The following is a 26,766-nucleotide window of genomic DNA, read 5'->3' as shown; positions in this document are numbered from 1 at the left end:
ATAAAATCACCTCAAATAGAAAGTTTGATCATTTAGCTTGAATCGGTTCTCAATACCAACTGATCCTTGAAAGTCCAATGACTTGGGCAGAGACCTGTTCTGCCATTTGTCTGCTGTGTGACCTTGGATAAATCACTTCTCTGTGCCTCAGTTACCTCACCTGTAAAATGGGGATTAGGAGCGGGAGCCCTTTGTGGGACAGGGATTGTGACCAACCTGATTACCTTATAACGACCGTAGCGCTTAGAACAGTACTTGGCACACTGTAGGCACTTAACCAGTACCATAATGATTATTATTCATTCAATCGTATTTATTGAGCGCTTACTGTCTGCAGAATGCTATACTAAGCACTTAGCACTGTACTAATCATTAATGTAGTCTTATACTGTACTCTATTAATAGTAGTATTAGTATTATTATTTCAGCTTGCAGGTTGTGGAGGCTTTGGTTCATCAGTCCTCACAACAGGAACCTCACAACCCTCCAGGACCCAACACAGGACGGGGAGCTCCGAGGACAGCCGAGAACCAGGAGAAGAAGAAGAGGATCCAATGGCTGAGATTTCCAATGGAGCGACTAAACCTATTGCTATTGGTGACAGTGGGGGAAAATGTCCAATTTCTTAGAAACAGTTTGGCCTCCTGCAAATCGGAGGACGTGGGTTCTAATCCAACACGTGCCTGCTGTGGGACCTTGGGAAAATCACTTCCCTTCTCTGGGCCTCAGTTCCCTCATCTGTAAAATGGGAATTAAGACTGTGAGCCTCGGGTGGGCAGGGACTGTGTCTGACCTGATAACTTTGTACCTACCCTAGCACTTAGAACAATGCTTGGCACATAGTAAGCACTTAATGAATACCATTAGTATTATTATTATTAGAGAGTAATGCACCAGATTCAAATGCACCCCGTTTTGCCCGTACAGTTCCTTCCTCCCGCCACGACCCCGGTTTGCTTATTCACTCCCACGGTCTCCTACAGTGTCATAAGAACGGTTCTCATAAGGGTTTGACCCGGAAGTCTGTCTCTTTCCTTTCCACCTGTTGATCAGGTGGTAGAGGGCGACGGAGGGGATGCTGATACAAACGCAGAGCGGGAGTAACGTGCAGATAGCCTGCCCCCACCCGGGGTACATCTTCTCTTGCTTGGTGGGAAAATTCTCCTGCGGGGAGGAAAAGAAAACAAGATGCTTCAAGACTCACTCCGCTGAAATGGTCTGGGGGCAAGGAGAGGGCTTTTTATTAAAAGAGGTATCTGTTAAGCACTTACTACGTGCCAGGGACCGTACTAAGTGCTGGAGTATATATAACACGATCGGGTTGGACAAAGTCCCTGTCCCACATGAAGCTCACAGTTTTAATCCCCATTTTACAGATGAGAGAACTGAGGGTCAGAGAAATAATAATAATCGTGCTATTTACTAAGCACTTATTATGTGCCAGGCACTGTACTAAGAACTGGGGTTAATGCAAGCAAATCGGATCGGACACAGTTCCTGTCCCACATGGGGCTCACAGTCCCTATATCCATTTTACAGGTGAGATAACTGAGGCCCAAAGAAGTAAAGTGACTTCCCCAAGGTCACACAGCAGACACGTGGCAGACCCGGGGTGGGAAACATCAGTCCATGGATGTCTCGTCTGGGATTCTTTGAGGTAAATTGAGACGGGGGGGGGGGGGGGGGCTTTCCTACAGCCGGAGGAAAGTCTGGTCACCCCACCGCTCCCTTGGCAAAAACACTAGGGTGCCAAAAAGGGGTTACGTTAATCGTCCGGTGGCGAGAGGGAAGGAGGCCAGGGGCAGCCCCCCTTGAGCGGCTGAGGAGGCCAGCAAGGAGGCTATCAGGATGCTGGCTGGGGTGGAAAGGGGAAACCTATCAATTTCTATTGCACCGAGGGCCATTAAGATAAGGGTCGTGATACGGTGAAGGTCCAGAGCCAGATCTCCGGGGTCGGTGAATCTCCGGGGTCGGTGACCGGAGGAATCCTGGCCCGAACGCTAAACTTCCGCGCTTAATTGACCTCAGCTGACCAAGCTCAGATAACTCTCAGCCATTCAGCAAGGAGGATGCAGGTTCTCTGATACTCCTTCTGTCTCCCGTTAGGGCAGCTGAGGGTCTGGGAGCATGGGGAAGGGGAAGAGGAGGGGAATCTCTTCGCCCCCAGCTTTGTGAGGAAAAGAGATCTAGGCACAGCTTCACAAGGCAGCATTTCCTCAAGGGCTGATGTTGAATTGTTTTCGTGCTTGTTGTTCTTAATGATAGTAATCGTTATTCTTAATAATTATTCTTAATCCTTATCATTATTGATAACAATTGTTATATAGCTATATTGCACTCTCCTGAGTGCTTAGTACAGTGGCCTGCACACGGTAAGTATTCAGTAAATACGTTTGACTGACCAGCTCGTTCTGGGCAGGGAATGTCGCTGTCTACGGTTGTATTGTACTTTCCCAAGTGCTTAGTACAGTGCTCTGCACACAGTAAGTGCTCAATAAATATGATTGAATGAATAATAATAGCCGTATTTGTAAAGTGCTTACTATGTGCCAAGCACTGTACTAAGCGCCGGGGTAGATACAAGATAATCAGATCCCACATGGGGCTGAAAGTCTAAATAGGAGGGAGAACAGGCATTCTGCAAATGAGGGAACTGAGGCTCAGAGAAATTAAGTGACTTGCCCAAGATCTACTAGCATACAAGTGGTTGAGGGGGAATTAGAACCCAGGTCCTCTGACTCTCAGGCCTGTGATCTTTCCACTAGGTCACGTTGCTCTGTCTCTCCCCACTAGGTTGGGTGACCCTTCTGGGCAGGGATGTTCCCAACACAAGTCTTTTCTATTGTCTCCAAGCCTCGACTAGAGTGCTCTACAATACGCAGGCTCTCAGTGAAGTTAGTAACAATGAGAAAAGGGAGGTGAGGCAGAGGAAAATGGGGAAATTGCTCCCTGGGGTCCCCAAGACGTACATAGTCTGGGTCCCAGGCACCGTAAGTGGGCTGTTTCTGGGTCTGGAGGGTGAGGAAGGCCAAAAAGATGATGAGCATCAGCAGAGGACTGACAAATTTCCACGCCACTTGCCAGTAGAGGTTAGGCCTCCGGCCTGTCATCCACTCCAAGTCATCGCCGAATCTGTGAATCAACAAGAGGGCTTCGGTCAGTCGATCATACTTAATGAGAGCTTACCGTGGGCGGAGCACTGTACTGAGCGCTTGGGAGAGTCCTGTCTTAAGCCGTCAAGTCGTTCCCGACCCACAGCGACACCACGGACGCGTCTTTCCCAGAACGCCCCCACCTCCATCGGCAATTGTTCTGGTAGTGGATTGGCAAAAATCCGGATGTGGTTTACCATTGCCTCCTTCCACGCGGTAAACTTGAGTGTCCACCCTCGTCTCTCTCCCGTGCCGCTGCTGCCCAGCACAGGTGAGTTTTGACTTGCAGCAGGTGGCCTGCCACTCACTAGCCACTGCCCAAGCCAGGAATGGACTGGACAGGCCTTTGCCTGATTCTTCCTCCCACAGGCCAGACTGGTAGAGTACTGGAAACTCTCCAGGTGTGACCCTGAGAGGGGTGGGAGAATACAATACAACAATAAACAGATACAGAGCACCTACCCTGGCCTCCCCGTCCCTGTTTTGTCCTTGAGGTCTTCTACGCTCACCACTTTGATGTTCTGAGCTTTTCAGCTCATTATAATCCGGTTTTTTGTTGCTTTTTAAAAAAAATGGTATCTGTTAAGCACTTACTACCTGCCAGACACTGTACCAAGCGCTGGGGTAGATTCAGGGTAATCGGGTTGGAAACGGCCCCCGTCCCACACGGGGCTCACAGAGTTAATCTCCATTTTACAGAGGAGGAAACTGAGGCCTCGAAGTGACTTGCCTGAGGTCACACAGCAGGCAAGTGGCAGAGCCGGGATTCAAACCCGGGTCCTCTGACTCCCAGGCCCTCTGCTCTTTCCACTAGGCCGTGCTATAGACGTGACAGAGTTGGATCTTACCTCTTCATTCCATACACATAAGCGATTCCAATGAACTCGAAGAAGGCCAGGATTAACAGCGATATGGAGGCACCGTATTTGTCAAAAACCTCAAGCCAGTAGCTCCCAGATTGCAGAGTGAAACAGAGAGCTGTGAGGAAGCAGGTCAGACAGATGACGCCTGAAGGAAAACGAGATTTTGGAGACGATGAGGAGGGGGTCCGGAGCTTGGGAATAGACGGAGGCAGAGGATCTCGGGTTCTGGAATGATCCAGGCTGGGATGGAGAGGGGTCCAAAATAATAATAATGATATTTGTTGAGCGCTTACAGTGTGCCAAGTGCTGGCCTAGAGATAAGGTAATCAGGTTGGACGGAGTCCCTTTATCACATGGGGCTCCCCGTTTGACAGATGAGGTAACTGAGGCCCAGAGAAGTGAAGGGACTTGCCCAAGGCCTCACAGCAGACAAGTGGTGAAGCCGGGATTGGAACCCCACATCCTCTGACTCTCAAGCCCGTGCTCTGGTCCACCCACAGGACTCATCCTCATCAATCAATAAGTGCTATTTACTGAATGCTTACCGGAGCATTGTACTAAGCGCTTGGGAAAGAGAAGCAGCTTGGCTTAGTAGAAAGAGCCCGGGCTTGGGAGTCTGAAGTCGTGGGTTCTAGAGGAGCAGCGTGGCTCAGTGACAAGAGCCCGGGCTTAGGAGTCAGAGGTCATGGGTTCGAATCCCGGCTCTGCCACTTGTCAGCTGTGTGACCGTGGACAAGTCACTTAACTTCTCGGTGCCTCAGTTATCTCATCTGTAAAAGGGGGATGAAGAATGTGAGCCCCACGTGGGACAACCTGATTCCCTTATATCTACCCCAGCGCTTAGAACAGTGCTCGGGCACATAGTAAGCGCTTACCGAATACCGACGTTATTATTAATCCCGACTCTGCCACTTGTCAGCTGTGTGACTTTGGGCCGGTCACTTAACTTCTCCGTGCCTCAGTTATCTTATCTGTAAAACGGAGATTAAGACTTTGAGCCCCACATGGGGCGACCTGATCACCTTGCATCTCCCCCAGCACTCAGAACAGTGCTTGGCACAAAGTAAGCGCTCAATAAATACGAACGACTGAATGAATACAATATGACAGAGCTGATAGACACGTTCCCTGCCCACGGTGAGCTTAGGGTCTAGAGGGGGAGACAGACATTAATAGAAATAAATCAGTTAGGCTTAGGGACGTCAGCTTTTTCGCGCTGAGGGAGGGGGTGAATAAACGGTGCACGTCCAAATGCCGCAAAGTGGACTTTGCTCTCGCTCCTTGAACCCTCTAAATCTGGGGAAGGGGTGGCTGGGGCGGGAGGAGGAGGAAGACAAGGCCAGAAGGTGAAAAGTCCCAGGAGACTGGCTGTGGTCAGGGAATAGTGTACTCTCCCAAGCGGTCAGTACAGTGCTCTGCATAGCGTAAGCGCTAAATAAATATGGTCGCAGGAAGGAAGGAATGAGAGGACCGTGTCCCCAGGCCGGGGGTGTATTTAGAAGACTAGCAAACATCAGCTTACCGGATAGAACCTCCTTGGGGACCGATCTGGATAGGAAGTGAGTGTCGAGGAGGGGAGTCAGGACCCCTTCTATGTTCCCAAACATCGATGAGAGCCCCAGAGAGAACAGCATGCCGAAGAACAGAAGGGCCCAGACCAGGGAGCCGGGCATGCGGTTAATCGCCTCCGTGAAGACGATGAAAGCCAGGCCGGGGCCCGACGCGCTCTGTGGGTAACACGGACACAATCCTGCTAGCCACCTTGATCCTCGAGAGCTTTGAGATTATTTTTTTAAATGGTATTTGTTAAGCGCTTACTATGTGCCGGGGACTGTACTAAGCGCTGGGGTAGATACAAGTTAATCAGGTTGGACATAGCTGCCGTCCCACACGGGGTTCACGGTTTGAATCCCCATTTTACAGGCGAGGGAACCGAGGCATAGAAAATTAGGGGACCGGCCCGAGGTCACAGAGCGCACCAGTGGTAGAGCCAGGATTAGAACCCAGATCCTCTGACTCCCAGGCCTGTCGCTTCTCCGCTATCTCCGCCAATGCTACTGAAAGGTCCCCCACATCTTTTTGAGGTGTATTCTGGGCCTTTTCTGACCTACATTGAATTTAGAGCCTCTGAACTACCATCAACATTTCAGCCAACAAAGTATTTCTGAGGGAAGGCCTAAATTCCCTTTAAAAAGTTTGGCTCTTATAGCATCTTCTATAAGATCATAAGTGAAGAGAATCATCATAGCCTAGTGGAAAGATCACAGACCTGAGAGACAGAGGACATGGATTCAAGTCCCAGCTCTGCCACTTATCTGTTCGAGTGACTTCGGGTGAGTCATTTCACTTCTCTGTGCCTCAGTTACCTCATCTGTAAAATGGGGATTAAAGGGTGAGCCCCATGTGGGACAGAGACTGGGTCCAATCTGATTGATTTGTATCTACTTCCACACTTAGAACAGTGCTTGGCACATAGTAAGTGCTTAATAAATACTATTTAAGTGCTGTAGGGCTGAAGGAGGGGTGAATAAAGAGATCAGGGGACTCTCTCTGTGTTCTCAAATACTTCCTAGAGTATGCTTTATTGAGTGTTTTTAAATACCTAGGACAGCATTCTGCTCATAGTAGCAGTCCAGTAAACACTGATAAAAATCATGATGATCTTCTGCCCCCAGATCTCCAAGTCCATTTGCAATATAGACATTCAAGTTGCCCCTGTCAGCTGAGTATGTGAGCCTTTGAAATAGGTGTATTAAGAAGTTATTAAGTAGCTCACCCAAGTTCGTCTATCAGTTGTGGAAAATCAGAGGTAGACTCAAAGGTAATTTTTCCAGTGCTCTTCTTGTCACCAATGACTTATTTTTAGTTTTTATTTTTTTGCTATCCGTGATGTCTGTATCTCTATTCTCTGGGGATCGTGGGGATTTAAGACACACGGAACTGGATTGGGAATCGTGTCAAGCAGGGTAATCCTGGGAAAGACATTTACATTCATTTCACATCTAGAATTTAAGACCTGGGGTATCTGTTGATTTGTTATCGAGTCTTTCATTTGTATTTATGACGGACTCCTAACCTTTTAAACTATCGCAGAGTAGTTCAATTCTATCCACCCATTTTTCCCATTTGACTCCAAAGATATGCAATGATTTATTTTCCCAAAGGCTCCAGCCTGTGAGCTTGTTGTGGGCAGGGGATGTGTCTGTTTACCGTTATACTGTGCTCTCCCAAGCGCTTAGTAAACTGCTCTGCAAACAGTAAGCGCTCAACAAATATGACTGAATGCATGAATGAATGGTGTTCTGCTCACTGAAGGTACCTAGCTCATAGTGGAAGGTATTTTTCTGAGATTTTTAAGCACAATCAGTATTTGGATACTTAGCCCACCTTTTATTGATTGTGGCCTATAAGTACCCAACTCTGACTCTTGTCTGACTTATTTATGGAGCATTTCTTTTCAGGATCTGAGAAACGGTTACCACAGAAGCAGTGTGGCCTGTTGGTAAGAGCGCGTTTTGATTGCCTGTTACCCCCCTGCTAGACTGTGAGCCTGTTGTGGGCAGGGATTGTCTCTATTTGTTGCTGAATTGTACTTTCCGAGCGCTTAGCACAGTGCTCTGCGCACGGTAAGTGCTCAATAAATACGATTGAATGAATGAATGAATGAAAGAGCACAGGTCTGGAAATCAGAATACCTGGGTTCTAATTCTGGCTCTGCCATTTTACCTGCTATGTGACATTGGTCAAGTCACTTAACTTCCCTCTAGACATTACACTCATCTTCTAGACTGTAAAGTCATTGTGGGTAGGGAGCGTTTCCGTTCATTGTTATTTTGTACTCTCCCAAGTGCTTAGTATAGTGTTCTGCACACAGTAAACGCTCAGTAAATATGATTGACTGACTGACTCTGGCCTTCAGTTTCCTCATCTGTAAAATGCGGATTAAATCCTACTTCCTTCTACTTAGACTATGAGCTCCAGGCGGGATCGGGACTGTATCCAACTTGATGATTTTTTATGTACCCCAGCGCTTAGTACGGTACTTGGCCCGTAGCGAGCGCTTAACAAGTACCACTGTTAATGTTTTAGTACCTGGTCAAGGAAATCCTGTAACCTGCAGCTTCTCAGTCTGAGACCAGCGAGTCGGCCTGGCTGGGTTGAGTTCAGGTGCCCGAGGAGATCCAAATAGTTGTGTCTCTGGATACTGTGTTCAGGGAAATCAAACTCGTTGATGATGCTTATGATGTTTCTGTCCGAGAGATTAACAGATCAATCGGTCAGTCGATTATATTTCTTAAGGGCTTACTGTGTGCACAGCACTGTACTAAGCGAGCGCTCGGGAGCAGAAACGGCGTGGCTAGAGCAAGGACCCGGCAGCCGGAAGGATCTGGGTTCTAATCCCCGCTCCGCCACGTCTCCTGGGGGACCTTGGGTGAGTCGCTTCACTTCTCTGAGCCCCAGCAACCTCATCTATAAAAGGGAGATTAAGGGTGTGAGCCCATGTGGAACAGGGACTGCGTCCTTGCATCTACCCCCGTGCTTAGAACGGTGTTTGGCACATTAAGCCACAGTTATTATCCCTGGGAGGGTATAATATCACAGAGTTGGAAGACATGTTCCTTGCCCACAAGAAACTTACGGTCTAGATGGCTTGATAAGCGTTTCTTTGAGAGTCCAAAACGATGTCCAGAGGAATTAAATGCCCAGTAAGGGATAAGATGGTTTTATTATTGCCATAAAAGAACTAGGGAGGGGTGTTTATAGATGCACATGCTGGAGAGGGATTTCAAAGCACCGTTCGAGGTTAACTGAGGAGTTCGCTTCTAAAAGACCATCTAGATGTGGGGCTTATAAACGCTTCTGTGAGATGACCTCTGTCCTCCCGCAGCCCAGGATCCCAGCTGGACATTAGCAGTCTGTTTTCTGGAGGGAGAGGACAAGGGATGACCTCTGCCATAGGTCATAATCTGATCAAATCTGAGTGGGAGTAGAAGATGTTCCATTTCCTCCTTGATAGGGGACCGAACATCTGAGCAGGCAAATTTCCAGGCAAGGTTCAGGCTGGGTGCGATGACCTCTTTCTTTGACTCATCCGGCTGTAAGTTCACTGGGCAGCTGCTGATCTCCCCTGAGTTGGTCCCAACCTTTGCCCACCAAATCCGAACAGGTGAGTAAGCAAGCCAAGGAATCGGAGGGCACAGCTCCTTCAGCGGAGGACACTGGCTCTGAGATCCATCTCCCGGCAGGTCCGGTCCCTCGCATTCGCTTCTGCTATTTGAAGCCCTAGTTCATTCATTCAATCGTATTTATAGAGCGCTTATTGTGTGCGGTGCACTGTACCGACCGCTTGGAAAGTACAATTCAGCAGCAAGAAACCAATTTCTTATCTTTTTGACCCTCAAAATATTCTCTTTTGAAGCCTTGAAGATCTTAGGTGGCCTGATAAATAGGAGAGTTTTTGCAGGAGGCAAAATTCTCTTTTTGTCCACCCCATAGATTATCTTTTCAGGCCTTGAAGGTTTTTAGGTACAGAAAATAAAGTAGGAGGGGTTCTTTTGTATAAAGGAAATTTCCTCTTTTTCACCTCAAATATTCTCTTCTGTGGCCTCGAAGACCTTAGATAGAGAAATCAAACCGGTGATTATTTGCCTGAAGCTAATCAGTCCGTGATCGGGTCTTGAGCGCCCATGGGGTGCCGGCAGTGTAGAAGACTCCCAAGGTGCCAGGGATTCCTCTCCTTGCTGCCAACAGGCTGTGGAAGAGCTGTCAAGGGTTGACCTCTTGTCTGTCTGCGGAAGGCAGGGATCGCCAATAGCGCTGAGCCGGAGCTTAGGGGGCATCGGTCCGTCGATCGATCTATCGGAGGTATCGAGCGCTTACTGTGTGTCGCACTGGCCTGGGAGTCAGAAGGACCTGGGTTCTAATCCTGACTCCAGTGTGTGTCCGCCGTGTGACCTCGGGCATTACTTCACTTCTCTGTGCTTCACTTACCTCATCTGAAAAATGAGGATTAATAGTGTGGGCCCCATGTGGGACAGAGACGGTGTCCAACCTGATTAACTTGTATCTAACCCTGTTCTTAGAACAGTGGTTGGTACGCAGTAAGTGCCTAACAAGTACGATTATCATTATTCTTATGCAGAGCACTGTACTAAGCACTTGGGAGATATAATACGGCAGAGTTGGTAGATGATGTTGATGATGATTGATGATGATGATGTTGATGCTCTCTCTGGAAAGAAGGCACCCTATCCAAGCAGCATGGTGCAGCGGATAGAGCACGGGCCTGGGAGTCAGGAGGTAATGGGTTCTAATCCCAGCTCTGCCATTTATCTGCTGTGTGACAAGTCACTTCACTTCTCTGTGCCTCGGTTATCTCATCTATAAACTGGAGATTAAGACTGTAAGCCCCATGTGGGACTGGGACTGTGTTCAACCTGATTAACTCGTATCTACCCCAGCACTTAGAACGGTGCCTGACACATAGTAAGTGCTTAACCAGTACCATAATCATTATTATTAATAATAATAATGATAATAAAGCCTGGCTCCGAACGTGAGGTTTCCAGTCGGCCTGTGTAAGTCCTGTAAATTGCCTGGGGAAAGAACTCCTCGGCAGTTGAAAGTCTACCTGAGTCGCAAGAAATCTCCTTGCCTAGCTGGCAAGTCACTCCCTCTTCACCAGGGCATATCTGGGCCCCCAGAAACCCACCTGTCCATACAATCCCAATAACCACTAGTCGCCTTGAAGCCCAGGACAGAGAACACTGCGATGGAGGCGTAGAGGGACGTCACGCTGTTGATTAGAGTTATGATTACAGCATCTTTTTCGCAGTCATTCCTGGAAAAAAAAATAATAATATTAACAATGGTATTGGTTAAGCGCTTACTATATGCCAGGCATTGTAGCGAGGGCTGGGATGGACACAAGCAAATCAGTTGGACACAGTCCCAGTCCCGTGTGAGGCTCACAGCCTCAATCCCCATTTTACAGATGCGGTAACTGAGGCACAGAGAAGTGTAGTGACTTCATACAGCAGACAAGCGGTGGAGTCAGGGTTAGAACCTATGACCTTCGGGCCCACGTTCTATGTTGCTTCTCTAGCAGATAGTGCACTGTACTAATCACTGAGATAGATACAGGATAATTGGGTTGGACACAGTCCCTGTCCCACATGGGGCTCACAGTCTTCATCCCCATTTTACAGATGAGGGAACTGAGGCACAGAGAAGTGAAGTGATTTGCCCAAGGTCACACAGCAGACAAATGGAGGAGCCAGGATTAGAACCCAGGTCCTTGTAACTCCCAGGCCTGCGCTCTTTCTCTGTGTCTCAGTTCCCTCTTCTGTCCAGTGGCGATGCGGGCTTTGTTCTCTTTCCTATTTAGATTGTGAGCCTGATGTGGGGCCTGATGATTTAGATAACCCAAGCGGTTAGTGCGATGCTCGGCACAGAATAAGCGTTTCACAAATAACACAATTATTATTATTTTATCCCAGGTGAGAGGGGCCTCTCTGAGGCTCTGAAGGCCTGATGTTCAAAAGAGTAGAATGAATTCCCTCCCACAGTGTCCTAGGCCTTGGGGCAGTGAGCACAGCAGCTCCAAACATAAAATCCATTTGCCGTGACAGGAAAGCGGAGGGGCCTGGAGGAGAGAGCACGACCTGGGAGTCAGAGGACCTGGGTTCTAATCCTAACTCTGCCACTTGTCTGCTCTGTGACCCTGGGCAAGTTACTTCACTTCTCTGGGCTTCTGTTCCCTTATCTTTAAAATAAGTAATCTGGGAGCCCCGTGTGGGACAGGGACGGTGTCCAGCTTGATTTGCTTGTATCTTTCCCATGCTTAGTACTCTGCCTGGCATATAATAAGCTTTTAACAAATACCACTTAACTGCTCCATGCCTAGGTTCTTTGGTTCTCCCTCCTGTGAGCCCCAGGCAGGACAAGCACTGTGTTCAACCTTATTCATTTGTATCTATCCCAGTGCTTAGAGCGGTGCTGGATACGTAGTAAGTGCTTAACAAAGCCATTAAAAAAAAATCCAGGCTACTCACCAGTGCACATCTGAGATCCAGAAGGCACCACCTGATATCCTTGAGCGTGAATGGATTTATTCATTTATTCAGTTGTATTTATTGAGCACTTACTGTGTGCAGGATTTATCTTACACGCCCCTGTGATCCCACAAGACCCAACCACCACCCCTTGTGGGGTGTATATAGGCAGGGACTATGCTTACTTGGGTTGATTGTAACTGGAAAATGCAATGAAGCCCCCAGAAGCCAACGAGAGTGAGAAAAAGATCTGAGTGGCTGCATCAAGCCACACTCGAGGGTTCTGAAGAATCTGCATCTGGAAACATAGAAATCTGTCAGTTACCTGATCCCCCAACTTCAAAGCCTCACTGAAGGCACATCTTCTCCAAGAGGTCTTCCCTGACTAATTCCTCAATTCCTTTTCTCCCACTCCCTTCTGCGTCACCTTGATTTGCTCCCTTCGTTCACCTGCCCCACCCCCCGACACACACCTCCCTCAGCCCCACAGCTCTTACGTCCATATCGGTAGGTTATTTCTATTAATGTCTGTCTTCCCCTCTAGACTGTAAATTCACTGTGGCCGTAATCCTCACAGCACTTATGTCCAAATTGGTAATTTATTTATTTATATTATTGTCCATCTCCTCCTCTAGACCGTTAACTCACTGTGGCTGTAATCCCCACAGCACTTATGTCCATATTGGTAAATTTATTTATATTAATATCCGCCTCCCGCTCTAGACTGTAAGCCCATTGTGGGCAGGGAATGTGTCTGCTATATTGTACTATTGCGCTTTTCCAAGCGCTTAGTACAGTGCTCTGCTTACAGCAAGCGCTCGGTAAATACGATTGATTGATTGATTGATTGATTGATAGGGCCTTAAAAGGCCGGCTCGCTTGACTCCTAGGGGCCTGAAGGACAACCTACCTTCTCCCCATTCCCAACAAGACACACGGAACGAGACAGGGACCATGATTTGGGTCCAGGACCCCCACAGCTTGAGCACGGCTTTTCCGAAACCTCCCTCAAGAAGGTTAACTGAAATGCCCTCCTAGCTTAAACGGGGAGATATTGGGAGGAGAGAGAGCTGGAGTGATTCGGAGGGCAAACGGTTACTTACATTAGGGGTGAAAAGGTAAATCAATCCTTCAGTAGCTCCCGGCAGGGTGAGTCCCCGAATGAGGAAGATGGTCAAAACCAGATAGGGAAATAGGGCAGTGAAATAAATTGCCTATACAAAAGATAAGACGGACAGCAAAGGAGGAACAAAACACAAGCTTGTTCGACAGGGTAGGCATTGCATTTTCTGATGTTTCGTAGCCATGTTTAAAAGAAAAAAACACTAAATCAATCAGTCGATCGCATTTATTGAGTGCTTTCTTTGTGCGGAACAGTGTAATGAGTGCTTGGGAGAGAGTATCATATCATTTATGGAATTGAAGAAGAATTTCCTTGGGAGGTGACGATCACCGGTTTTGTTCCCCGGGGAAACTCAATCAATGGTATTTACTGAGTGCTTACTGTGTGCAGAACACCATACTAAGCGCTTGGGTGAGTATGATATAACCGAGTTGGTAGACACGTCACCTGCCCACATTGAGCTTCTCCACAGCATATTGGTTCATCATTTCCGCTGCTGCCATCTTCTCTCCTACACTGGAAACCCAAGTTGCTCTGACTCCAATCTATCAGTGGTATTTTTACTGAGTGCCTACTGTGTGCAGAGCACAGTGCTAAGCGCTTGGGAGACTGCAATCCAAGCGCCACAGGAGAAAGTCACCAGGCAGTGTTGCCTAGTGGAAAAAGCACAAAACTGGGAGTTGGGACACCTGGATAGGAGTCCCTGATTCTGCCCTTGACCTGCTGGGTGACCTTGGGCAAGTCATTTAACCATGTTGAGCCTCAGTTTCCTCATCTGTAAAATGGGGATGAGAATGATTATGAGCCCTGAGCTCAAAAGGCTGTCGTCTGTTTACTGTAATAATGTACTCTCCCAAGCCCTTAAATCGGTGCTTTGCACACAGTAAGCGCTCAATAAATACGATCGAATAAAAATGATAGTAATAATGGTGTTTAAGTACTTGCCATGTGCCAAGCACTGTTCTAAACACTGGGATGGATATAAAGTAATCAGATTGTCCCACGTGGGGCTCGCAATCTTCATCCCCATTTTACAGATGCGGTAACTGAGGCACAGAGAAGTTAAGTGGCTTGCCCAAGGTCACACAGCAGACACAGGGCCGAGCCAGGATTAGAATCCATGTCCTCTGACTGCCAAGCCTGTGTTCCTTCCACTAAGCCATGCTGCTGGGAGTGGGACAGGGTCTGTGTCCTATCTGATTATCCTGTATGTACTCCAGCACTTAGCACAGTGCCTGGTACATAGTAAGGACTTAACAAATGCCATCGTTAGTAAACCTTGCCCACAAAAAGCGGGCAATTGTCCGAGATGATGTGCCAAGATAGGGAGGGGCCAGATCGAGGCTTCTCAGACAGCGAATGTGGTTAGCCTCTCACACCTGGGAAGAGTGGCCTAATGGTTAGGGCCTGGGCCTGGGAATCGGAAGGACCTGGGTTCTAATCCCAGCTCCGCCACTTGTCTTCTGTGTGACCTTGGGCAAGTCACTTCACTTCTCTGGGCCTTAATTATCTCGTCTGTAAAATGGAGGTGAAGACTATAAGCCCGGTGGGGGTCAGGGTCTGTGTCCAAACCAATTACCATGAATCTACCCCAGCGTTTAGTACAGTACCTGGAACACAGTAACCTCTTAACAAATACCACTGCGCTGATGATGACGATAATGACGTCTGAATCATTCCAGACCTACGGGTACCTGTCCAACCATCTCACCTTTCCTGTGGACTCAATACCTCTTATGGTACAGATGTATACAATTATCCAGCACACGGCAGAACACATGACCAAATGCCACTGGAGAGTGCCACTCTCATTGATATCAGGGCTTATGTTCAACGTCCTCCTGTACCAGAAATAATTCACGGCAGTGCTGTCTTGGCATTCTTCAACGGGGCCTGGAAAATCAAAGACGACCGTGAGTGCTGGACTGAGGCAGTTCAGAGAGAGGTGTGAAGCAACAGGTAGTGAGGCGACAACACAACAAAACCAGGAGTAGCCTACTGATCACCTGGGCTGCCATGGTCCAGTGCGGGGGAGGGAGGGGTCCAGCTGGGGCGGGGAAATCGAAGACCGTGTCACCCAAAGGTGCAGCGGCCATTTCCCTGGGTCTGGGTGCTGCCGTCTTTGTTTATGTGGCTTAGGCCCAGGGAAAGGGCAAAGGTAAGGGGATCTTTCATTCTCAAAGTGATGGAATCCTGGCCTTATGGGAGGTGGAAATCCTACGTCTGGCTTGCCCCGGACTGCCCTATGCCCAGTCTTGACTTCATACGAAACAGCATGGCCTACTGGATAGAGCACAAGCCTCGGCCCTGGGTTCTAATCCCGGCCCTGCCTCTTGTCGTCATCTGTGTGACCCTGGGTGAGTTGCTCTGGGGGCCTGTTACTTCATCCATAAAACGAGGATGAAGATTGTGAGCCCCATGTGGGCCGGGGACTGTGTCCAACCTGATCAGCTTGCGTCTAGCCCAGGGTTTAGTATAGTGCCTGGCTCATAGTAATCGCTTAAATACTTTAAAAAAAGAAAAAAATCCAAAGGAGAAGTGGTTCGGGACTCGAGTAGCTGAAATCAGGTTCTTACACTCACACGCTGACAGAGCAACACTGAGGAAGTTTGTGGACACTCTCTGGGAGGAAGTTTCTGGCCATTATTAGGTCCAGAACTCCTTCAATTATTGTTTTTTTTAAAGGTATCTGTTAAGCGCTTACTATGTGTCAAGCACTGTTCTAAGTTCTGGGGTAGATAACGAGTTCGTCAAGGTGGGTCACAGTCCCCGTCCCACTTGGGGCTCGCAGTCTAAGTAGGAGGGAGTAGGATTTAATCCTTACGTTAACAGTTGAGGAAACCGCGGACCAGAGAAGTGACTTGAACAAGTCAAGAGAGCAGTTGGCAGAGCTGGGATTAGAACCCAGGTCCTCTGCCTTCCAGGTCTATGCTCTTTCCACTAGGCCACGCTCCTTCCCCTGGGACTGTACACGGGTGGGACTGTGGTCCTCTGCCTGAAGTGAGAGCCTCAGACAACCCGGAGAACACACAGCCCAAGCCAGAAGGCTGGGTCAACCATACCTTTTTTTTAAAAAAAATCATATTTATTAAGCACTTACTATGTGCCAGGCACTCTACTAAGCGCTGGGGTATATACAAGATAGGTAGTTTCAATCTCCATTTTACAGATGAGATGACTGAGGCACAAAGAAGTTAAAAACTTGATCCCAGAACAGACAAGTGGCAGAATGGAATTAGAACCCCAGGTTTTTTGATCCCCAAACCCCTGCTCTTTCCACTAGGCCACACTACTTCTCCAGGACCTCTGTCTGTGGGAGATTTAGGCCATGCCCTTGGTCAAGCTCTTGGCCTGAGGGACTCTGGCCTGGAGCCTGTTTCTTCTCAGCAGCAAGGGACTGATTATACCACTTCACTCCTCCAAGCCCCAGTATCTTTATCTTTACTATGAACTTGATAACAAGGACTATATCCCCGGAAGTTGGAAATGACCAACCAAAATGCTCGTTGGTTGAATTTTTACAACTGCTGAAGATGAGTAAACATCTGCCCTTTAACCCTATATAGTCGCATAGGTGTCTGTCCACGGAAAGTTTCGGGAAGATTCTGTACCATTGTGAGCTTCTTTTTTTCCAGAATTTTCTCTCAGTTCTCTCACAACCGGCACTATTTGCAGAATTTCCACGGGGACCGGCACTCTAGTGTTCTCGTTGGTTGTTTATTTTCCCGAGTTGTCCACTGGGAAATATTGCACTATAGGTGTTTGGTGTGTTGTAAAAATAATAATAATAGTTCTTGTCAAGACTATGTGCCAAGCACTGTACTAAGCACTAGGGTAGATATAAGTTAATCAGGTTGGGCACAGTTCCTGGCCCACAAGGGGCTCACACTCTTAACCCTCTTATTACAGACGAGGTAACCGAGGTCCAGAAAAATGAAGTGACTTGTCCGAAGTCACACAGCAGACATGTGGCGGAGCTGGGATAAGGACCCAGGTCCTTTTGACTCCCAGGCCCGTGTTTTATCCACCAAGTCACGCTGCTTCTCTTGTATTGTTGAAAGACCAGGTGTGGGCTGGGTTATTACAGAATTCAGATTGAAAGGTGGTCCCCGCACATAGAAACACGATTGCCTGTGCCGGATAGTACTCAGCCACCTGGCTAGTACTGGCCATTTTGATTATGCCTTACCTGTTCGGTTGTCATCGAGGGGACAAGAGCCCCAGGGTAGAGGGGCCTGGAAAGAATTCAGGAAATACCACATCACCCACATCAAAATGGTATTATAATACGAGCTCACCAGGAAAGATACAATCACAGAGCCTATTCCTGCAAAACACAGAAAAGAAAGTCTTCCATCAGAGAAGTAGGCTGGAAATGGATACTATTAAGTCACTTCCCTGACCTGGAAGTTCATTCAGTCGTATTTATTGAGGGCTTACGGTGAGCAGAGCACTGTACTAAGCCCTTGGAAAGTACAGTTCAGCAAGAAAGAGAGACAATCCCTGCCCACAATGAGCTAAGAGACCTCCTCGGGACTTTTGAGGAAATATTTATTGAATTGTGCCTTCAGGTATTCGTCTGGATCACTCTGTTGGTATTTTTACATTTGTCTCCCTTGTTGCAGTGGAAACTTTTTTTTATGGTATTTGTTTAGTGATTACTACGTGCCAGGCACTGTAGTAAGCGCTGGGATAGAGATGAGCAAATTGAGTTGGAGACAGTCCGTGTCCCAAAATGGGGCTCACAGTCTTAATCCCCATTTTACAGCTGAGATAACTGAGTCACAGAGACGTGAAGTGTTTTGCCAGAGGACATACAGAAGACCAGTGGTGGAGCTGGGATTAGAACAAATCGCAGGTCTTTTTGACTTCCAGGGCCGTACTTTATCCACTAGGCCATGCTGCCTCTCTGCCTCTCCTTGAGGGTAGGGGAACTTGCCCATTCTCAATCAATCAATCAATCGGTCATACTTACTGAGTACTTACTATGTGCACAGCACTATACTAAGAGCTTGGGAGAGTACAATACAACAGAATTAGCAGACACATTCCCTGCGCATAACGAGCTTCTATTTTGTCCTTCCCAAGGGCTTAGAACATGTCTACCAACTCTGTTATTTTGTACCCTTCCAAACCCTTAGCCCAGTGCTTTACACAAAGTAAATGCTCAATAAATACAAGTGATCGATCGATTATATTGTATCTTTCTACTAGTCCTACGTCTACTAGTGAAGCAGCATGGCGCAGTGGAACTTCTGGGAGTCAGAAGTTCATGGGTTCTAATCCCAGCTCTGCCACTTCTCTGTTGTGTGGCCTTGGGCATGTCAATTAACTTCTCTGGGCCTCAGTTACCTCATCTGTAAAACGGGGAGTGAGACTGTGAGCCTCATGTGGGACAGGGACTGTGTCCAAGCCGATTCGCTTGTATCTACCCCAGCTTTTAGTGCATTTAGCTGCTATTGATGCTTGCCTACTTGCTTTGTTTCGTTGTCTGTCTCCCTCTTCTAGACTGTGAGCCCGTTGTTGGGTAGGGATTGTCTCTATCTGTTGCCGAATTGTACTTTCCAACCGCTTAGTACATTGCTCTGCACAGAGTAAGCACTCATTAAATACGATTGAATGAAAAATGCCTGGTACATAGTAAGCACTTAACAAATACCACAATTATTATTATTATAATTAGATCAGGCACTGTCCTTGCCCCACACAGCGCTTCCAGTCCAAGAGGGAGGGAAGACAGGTATCATCCCCATTTTACAGATAAGGAAACGGAAGCAAAAGAATTCATGTGATTTTCCCAAGGTCACCCAGCAGGGCAGTGAGGTAGGGACTAGAATCCAGATCTCTTGACTGCCAGGTCCTGTGCTCTTCCCACTAGGCCATACTGCTTCCGTGTCCTACCTACTCCGCCCAGGTAGGGTGAAATGGTCTTCCAGACGCCGAGGCTACCTCTCCTCAGGCGTTGTCCAATGGCAAGTTCTAAATGGAACAGTGGAATCCCCTCAAAGATGAGCGCGATGAAATACGGGATCAGGAATGCCCCTGGAAACAAAATTATGAGACAGTCAGCCAATCGTATTTATTGAGCGTGCTATGAAGACCACTTTCCTAAGCGCTTGGGAGAGTACCATACAACAATCAACAGATACATTCCCTGCCCACAATGAGCTTACAATCTAGAGGGGGAGATGGACATTAACAGAAATTAATATAATTTCTATCAATATAAATCAATTACAGCTATGTAGTTAAGTGTTGCGGGACTGAAAGAGTGGGATGAATAACGGGAGCAAGTCAAGGTGATGCGGGAGGTAGTGGGAGAAGAGGAAAGGAGGGCTTAGTCAGGAAAAGCCTCTTGAAGGAGATGTGCCTACAATAAAACTTCGAGAGCGATTGTCTGTCAGATTTGAAAAGGGAGGACTTTCCAGGTCAGAGGCAGGATGTGGGCGAGGGGGTCAGCGATGAGATAGATGAGATGGAGGGACAGTGAGAAGGTTGGCATTAGAAGAGTGAAGTGTGAGGGCTGGATTTCAATAGGAGATTAGCGAGGTGAGGTAGGAGGGGCAGGGTGGTGGAGTGCTTTAAAGCCAATGGTGAGGAGTTTTTGTTTGATGTGGAGGTGGATGGGCAACCACTGGACTTTCTTGAGGAGAGGGATAACGTGGCCTGAACTTTTTTGTAAAAAAATGATCCGGGCAGTGGAGTGAGTATGGACTGAAGTGGGGAAAGAAAGTGGTTCCTCAGCCCTGGCCCCAACTCTTAAGCCCTCTGGGCCAAAGCTCAAACAGTCAGTCATATTTATCGGGCATTTACTGTGTGCAGAGCAATGTACTAAATGCTTGGGAGAGTACAGTATAGCAATATAACTGATACATTCCCTGCCCACAGTGAGGTTACAGTCTAGAGGACAGAGTTTCTTATACCAGCAGAAGCCAAGCCTTCTTTTGGTTTCCAACAGACTAAAGCCCAAATCTTTTGGGCACGAAATGAGAAGCAACCATCTTGAACAGTCATGTCCCGAGCCCACCTTAAATGGTAAAAATAAACCATATCGCAGCCTTCGCAATGCCTGTTCCGACCCTTTCCAGGAGGCTTTAAACAACTGAGAACCTTACTCAGTTCAAAGCCAAGTCGTCTTCCCCCTCTAGACTGTAAGCTCATTGTGGGCAGGTACTTTACCAACTCTGTTAAATTGGATTCTCCCAAGTGCTTATTATAGTGCTTTGCACCCAGTAAGTGCTCAATAAATACGAATGATTGATTGATTGATCTGGCTCTTTCCGTCAGTAGAGGAGGGGTTTGAGTAGCCCATCCTGCTCCTTAAACCTCTCCCCCTTCAACCCTGGCCAGATGGGCCTGTTTCCACTTTACTCCATCGTATTTATGAGCGCTTACAGCGAACAGAGCACTGTCCTAAGCGCTGAGAGAGTTAGGAAGTGCCAGGCCTTTTGGGGCAGTATTCCTGGGGCAATAAATCCATTGGCTCTATTGTAGGGACAGCTCTACCCTCCTCTTAAAGTCCCACCTAATGAGCTGGCATCGCTAAGAGAGGGGTTTGGGGCAAGCCCCTGCTCTCTCTCCCTCCCTTCTTCATTCCTCCCCCTCTCCACCCCCATTCCCCGCTCTGACCCCCAATCATATCCCCAGTGGAAGAGTATGAAACCCACAGCTCCCCTCACAGATACCTGAAAGCCCTCGGGGACAACCAAACCCTGAAAATACTGATTATTTTTTGCCATGGAGATAGGCAGGGAGGAAAAAAGCATTTACCTTTCATTTCTGAACTGTGAAAAGAAGGTACATCATGTCCTTCAGACCTTCCAGTGGGGTGGAGGGAGGGGAGAAGGGTGAACTGCAAAATTGACTGAAAATGATGATATCTGCCTTTGAGAGAGCTTCAGAAGGTATTTTACTTTTCAGCAACACAGCAAACTTTGCTGTCAGGGTTAACATTTTTCCCTTTGCACAGTAATTTGCTGTTGTAGGTCCTTTGGAAGAAAACCTGACAATTTTAGACATAGGAAGCCAAACCTTGTGAAAAAGAAAACTCTTCATGGTTCTCTAATAATAATAATTGTGATAATGCTGTTACTACTACTAATAATGGCATTTGTTAAGTGGTTGCTATGTGCCAAGTGCTGGGTTAGATACAAGATAATCAGGTCTCACATGGGGCTCACAGTCTAAGTAGGAGGGAGAACATTCATCTATTCATTCATCTGAATCTCCATTTTGCAGATGAGGGAACTGAGGCACAGAGAAGTGAAATGACTTGCCCAAGGTCACACAGCCGGCACATGGTGGAATTGGGATTAGAACCCAGGTCATCCGGCTCCCAGGCCCATGCTCTTTCCACTAGGCCACCAGTGCTTCCCATGATTTAATCATAATAATAATGTTGGTATTTGTTAAGCGCTTACTAGGTGCAGAGCACTGTTCTAAGCGCTGGGGTAGATACAGGGTAATCAGGTTGTCCCTCGTGAGGCTCACAGTCTTCATCCCCATTTTACAGAGGAGGTAACTGAGGCACAGAGAAGTTAAGTGACTTGCCCACAGCCACACAGCTGACACGTGGCGGATGCGAGATTCAAACCTATGACCTCTGATGCCGAAGCCCGGGCTCTTTCCACTCAGCCATGCTGCTTTTCTAATCATAATGCAGACAAAGAAATAATTTTAAGGTTGTCTTTCCTGAGATCCATGTTTTGCCTCTATATGAATATTAGATTTTGAGTACATTAAGGGAGGCAGATATTAAACAACCCTCAGTGCCCAGAGCTCTCTGAATATCCTTGTTCAACTCCAGCATTGTAGCATAGGTTGTCCCCAGATCTTCTTGGGAAATCCTGATTGCCTGGAAACAAATCCCTTTGCCCCATGTAACTAACTACCAGCATCAATATCCATCAGTCTCTGAGAGCAGAGAGCAGATTTCTCTCAAGCGGCAAATTCAAAGACTGAGGGTGATAAAAGTTCTAGGAGAAAAGTTATTCAGTAACACTGATGCAGCATGGAAGAGGTTAAAGAGGTCTATTGGAAAGCAACTGAAACAAATCAGAAGTGAAGTTACTGTCTTTATCTGGTTTGGTAAATTGGCTTTATCGAATCACATCATCAGAGCTGCTGGGTATCACTAGAACCAGTCTACCAAAAATAGCTGAAAGAAGGAGAGAAAGGAAATCCGGGGTTGGAACGGTCAGAGGGAGTCTAATCTAACTGTCTTGTATCTAGCCCAGTGCTAAGTACAGTGCTTGGCACCAGGATTTAAGAAGTACCATTAAAAAATAATCACTCGAGAGACTGCTGAGGTATTGAATAATGACACAGCCAATGAATTTAAGCTGGCATTCCAACCATGCAGGCAGCTTATTATGTATTTCCTGGGGAAAAGAAGGAAGCTGCCAAGAACTCTGTGTTATACTCTCCCAAGTGCTTAGTACATGCTCTGCACATAGTAAATGCTCAATAAATATCATCATTTGATTGATAGAGAACATCATCGTAGCCCTCTTGGGGTCAGGGACCCCAACAGCAAATATCAATGGGAAAACTGAACATACTAAATGAAGAAGCGATAAATATCGAATCTGCACTGGGCTAATGCTTCCAGGACCAAAATAACTCAGAGATCAAATAGATTTTTACAGACTTTTTGTTGTCGTTCTGAAAGACAACAGTGACTCTTTCAGAAGCTTGAAACCTGATCTAAAGATGAAATTATTAACAATAATAATAATAGTATTTGCTAAGCACTTACTATGTCAACCAATCTTTTTCTAAATGGTATTTGTTAAGCACTTACTTTAGGCCAGGCTCTGTACGAAGTGCTGGGGTAGACACAACTTAATCAGGTTGGACAAAGTCCATGCCTCGTCTGGGCCTCGCAGACTTAACCCATTTTACAGATAAGGTAACTGAGGCACTGAGAAGTAAAGTGACTTGCCCAGGGTCACATACAAGTGGTGGAGCTGGGATTAGAACCCGGATCCTTTGACTCCCAGGCCCGTGCTCTTTCCACTAGGCTACCCACCATTCTGAGCCCCTGGGGTAGATACAAGTTAATCAGGTGGGACACAGTCCCTTTCTCACATGGAGCTACAAGTATGTAGGAATGAAGACAGATATTAAGCAGTTGTGTGATAATAATGATAATAATCACCACAATAGTAATTGCGGCATTTATTAAGTGCTTACTATGCACCCAGCACGTTACTAAACACTTGGGGTAGATAGAAGATAATCTGGTCAGAAAATAGTGGCAAGATGCCACTGCTGGTGTTTACTTACTCTATTGTACTCTCGCCCAAGCACTTAAGTCAATGTTCTTCATACATTAAGTGCTCAATAAATATCAGTGGTTGGCTGATTGAAAAAATCCAGGGCCATGAGAACTGCTATCCAAAAAAATGTTAATAAATCATGCCATCGTTTAGTGATTTCAGGGAATTCTTCTGTTCCTCTAAGCAGGAGAGGGACTTTTTTTTTTCAGTGGTGGAAGAGCTTACTATGTGCCAGGCATTGTACTAAATTCTGGGGTGATAATAATAATAACGATGGTATTTATTAAGTACTTACAATGTGCCGAGCACTGTTCGAAGTGCCGAGGTAGATACAGGGTAATCAGGTTGTCCCACGTGGGGGGTCACAGTTTTAATCCCCATTTTACGGAGGAGGTAACTGAGGCACAGAAAAGTGAAGTGACTTGCCCAAAGTCGCACAATTAAGAGCCGGGATGAGAACCCAGAACCTCCGACTGCCAAGCCTGGGTTCTTTCCAGTGAGCCACGCTACTTCTCGAAGCCAGTCAGGTTGATCCATATCCCACATGGGGCTCCCTGTCTTAGTCCCCATTTTACAGATGAGAGAACTGAGGCACAGAGACACGCCTAAGGCACTGGGAGCACTTAACCAATGCCATGGGGGAAAAAAGGGTCACGAACCCCTTAGTGTCTGTGCAAGGGCAATTTCTGGGAGAAGCCTGATTAGAAAGGTTTCTTTGTTCTGAAGGTTTGCCTTATTTTCCAGCTTAGTCTTGACAGGATGCATCTTCATTGAATTCTCCTCACGTTTTACTGGCAGGGATAATTGCAACCTGTGTGTTTTATTTTAGGAGGTTTGTTTGACTTTAAATCATTGTGAAATGTCTTGATTTTTATGTCCTGGAGTAACAGAGGCTTAATCTTCCCTGCCTAGGCGCTGCCAGGTGCGGTGCTGAGATGGCCTGACGCTCGAAATGGCAGACCACTGGTAAGGTGAGCATGGAGAGAGCCTTGGTGAGCCTAGCCCAGAGAGACCACTGGTTGGAATGGATCTGGGGTAATGGGGGACTTAGCTCGCTTCTCCCTGGTGAAGTTTGAGACACCTCCCTCTACTAATACTGGGCAGTTGCTGTCCACGATGCTGTGTGACCAAGGGCAAGTCACTTCACTTCTCTGCGCCTCAGTGACCTCATCTGTAAAATAGGGGTTAAGACTGCGAGCCCCATGTGGGACAGGGACTGCGGTTTATGGCATTTGTTACGGGCTTATGTGCCGGGCACTGTACTAAGCGCTGGGGTGGATACAAGCTAATCAGGTTGGACGCAGTCCCTGTCCCACATGGGGCTCACAGTCTTTAACCCCATTTTCCAGATGAGGTAACCGAGCCACAGAGAAGTGAAGTGACTTGCCCAAGGTCACACAGAGGAAAGGTGGCAGAGGCGGGATTAGAAGCCAGGTCCTTCTAATTCCCAGGCCAGTGCTCTGTCCAATAGGCCACTGCTTCTTAAAGTGGCTTCCCACTTCTTCCTGTTGTTGTGAGATCTGATGAACAATATTTCTGCTCTCATCCTTCAAGATCCGGTCATCTCTCAACCTACTTCTCTCCAGAATGAAGAATCCTAATTGTTGCGGTCCGAACACCTTGCCCATCCGCTTTCCTATCCCACTTTACCTCAACTCGTGACCTTGACCTCTCCTAGCAGACCACGGAACTGTCCTTTATTCTCAACATTTCCTCCTCTAAACTGTTATTTTACTCACTTCTCCTCCCTGGAGCACCTTCCTCACACTTACCAAACTAGGTGTGCTTCTCTTTTTTCAAAGTCCTCCAAGACAGATTTCTCTCTTCCAGGTAATTTTGCCTTGACTAATTCAGTCAGTCAATCATATTTATTGAGCACTTACTGTGTGCAAAGCACTGTACTGAGCACTTGGGAGAGTTCAATACACCAGTAGATACTCTCCTGTCCACAGTGAGCTCACTGTCTAGTTCGGGCATGCCACTCTTCCAGCAACGCAGCACTCTGATAAATACATCTTATTTACTTAAACTCACTGGGCATATTTCAGCTCACGCTCTTTCAATAACTGCTTTGTCAATTTTGGTTGGCTTGTCTTCCTGTTAGATTATAAACTCCCCCAAAGGAGAGATTTCTTCTTATATTTCTGAGTGTTCTCCAATCCTCTAACACAGTGGGGAACAAGAGGCGTTCAAGCAATACTGTTTACTGCTTGGCAGAAGCCACCAGGTTCTTAGAAATGTGCACAGAGAATGTGTCTACCCACTCTGTTATGGTGTACTCTCCCAAGCGCTTAGCACAGTGCTCTGCATAAGGTAAGTGCTCAAGAAATACGATTGATTGATTAGAAATCATGGCTGATGATTTACCTGTGGTTCGTCATTTCCAACTTGCCTGAAAGGAAAGATTGTTATCGAATACGTGCGTGCATTTGAACATGCGAAAGGAAACGGAAATCGGTAATCTCTTAGACCCCACTCTCTCCGACTCTCTCTGTTTCTCTGACTCTGCTCGCTCTTCTTCCCTGTCTCTCCTCTTTAGGAATGAGTCGTTCTTAGCCCTCTGGTCCTGGGTTGCTGTGGCCTTGCAGCAGCAGGGCCCAATGGATAGAGCAAGGGCCTGGGAACCAGAAGGACCTGGGTTCTAATCCTGGCTCTGCCAGTTGTCTGCTGTGTGACCTTGGGGAAGTCACTTCACTTCTCTGGGCCTCATTTACCTCCTCTGGAAAATGGGGATTAAGACTGTGAGCCCCTCGTGTCACAGGGACTGTGTCCGGCCTGATTTGCTTATATCCACCCCAGCCTACAGTACAGTGCGTGGTATATAGTAAGCGCATAACAAGTACCACAGTTATTATTATTATTATCATCATCCATGGCGGGAGGGACAGGACAGAGACAGGCAGGGAAAAGGAGTACTTCAAGGAGCTTACCTCCGCCATATGTTTGGCACAAGTATGGAAATCTCCACACATTACCCAGCCCAACTGCAAACCCAACGCAGCTCAGAAGGTACTGAAACTTGTTGTCCCATTGCGGCCTGACACCTGCCTTCGGCTCTTCCAGGAGCCCCTTCTCGGGTAAAGGAACGGCCATACCGGATGCTTCCCCGAACCTTTCCGAGGATCTCCGTTGAGACGGGAGACAGAGCGACTGTGATCCGTTCTCCTGGCCCTGACCCCGAGCCCACTCTGCGAAGGAATTTTGAAGGGTTCGAAGCTTGGGGTGGAGCTCTGTCCTCTTGGCATCCCGGCCAGAGGACTTCGATAGGCCCCTCCCCCGAACGAATAGGGCGTG

General features: G+C 47.3%; 1 protein-coding gene across 3 annotated transcripts; it reads right to left on the bottom strand.

Moving 5' to 3' along the window:
- Positions 1–843: 843 nt before the first annotated feature.
- SLC6A18 (solute carrier family 6 member 18) lies at positions 844–26,766 on the bottom strand. Of its 3 annotated transcripts, none has more exons than XM_007669902.2 (12): positions 26,403–26,766; positions 19,142–19,234; positions 17,382–17,519; positions 14,904–15,085; positions 13,173–13,283; positions 12,255–12,367; positions 10,728–10,856; positions 8,108–8,264; positions 5,538–5,742; positions 4,001–4,160; positions 2,970–3,132; positions 844–1,164 (listed from the first exon to the last, which is right to left on the bottom strand). In XM_007669902.2, the coding sequence occupies exons 1-12, from the start codon at positions 26,563–26,565 to the stop codon at positions 958–960; spliced, it is 1,821 nt and encodes a 606-aa protein (XP_007668092.2). In that variant the 5' UTR covers positions 26,566–26,766; the 3' UTR covers positions 844–957. The 3 variants fall into 3 exon arrangements, with proteins under 3 accessions (XP_007668092.2, XP_007668091.2, XP_007668093.2); XM_007669901.2 differs by having other exon boundaries at positions 19,094–19,234; positions 26,403–26,765; XM_007669903.2 differs by lacking the exon at positions 13,173–13,283 and having other exon boundaries at positions 12,255–12,361; positions 19,094–19,234.

This window comes from Ornithorhynchus anatinus, chromosome X3 (assembly GCF_004115215.2).
Source record: "Ornithorhynchus anatinus isolate Pmale09 chromosome X3, mOrnAna1.pri.v4, whole genome shotgun sequence".
Taxonomy (NCBI): Eukaryota; Metazoa; Chordata; class Mammalia; order Monotremata; family Ornithorhynchidae; genus Ornithorhynchus; species Ornithorhynchus anatinus.
This window is presented reverse-complemented; position numbering and strand designations above follow the sequence as displayed.

Coding starts and splice junctions, on each gene's coding strand:
- SLC6A18 (XM_007669901.2), bottom strand. CDS start 26,565: ATGGCCGTTCCTTTACCCGAGAAGGGGCTCCTGGAAGAGCCGAAGGCA. Junction 17,520..19,093: donor ACCCTACCTGGGCGGAGTAG/GTAGGACACGGA, acceptor TGTGTTTTGCAG/GAATAGGCTCTGTGATTGTA. Junction 13,284..14,903: donor GTATTGAGTCCACAGGAAAG/GTGAGATGGTTG, acceptor TCTTTTGTATAG/GCAATTTATTTCACTGCCCT.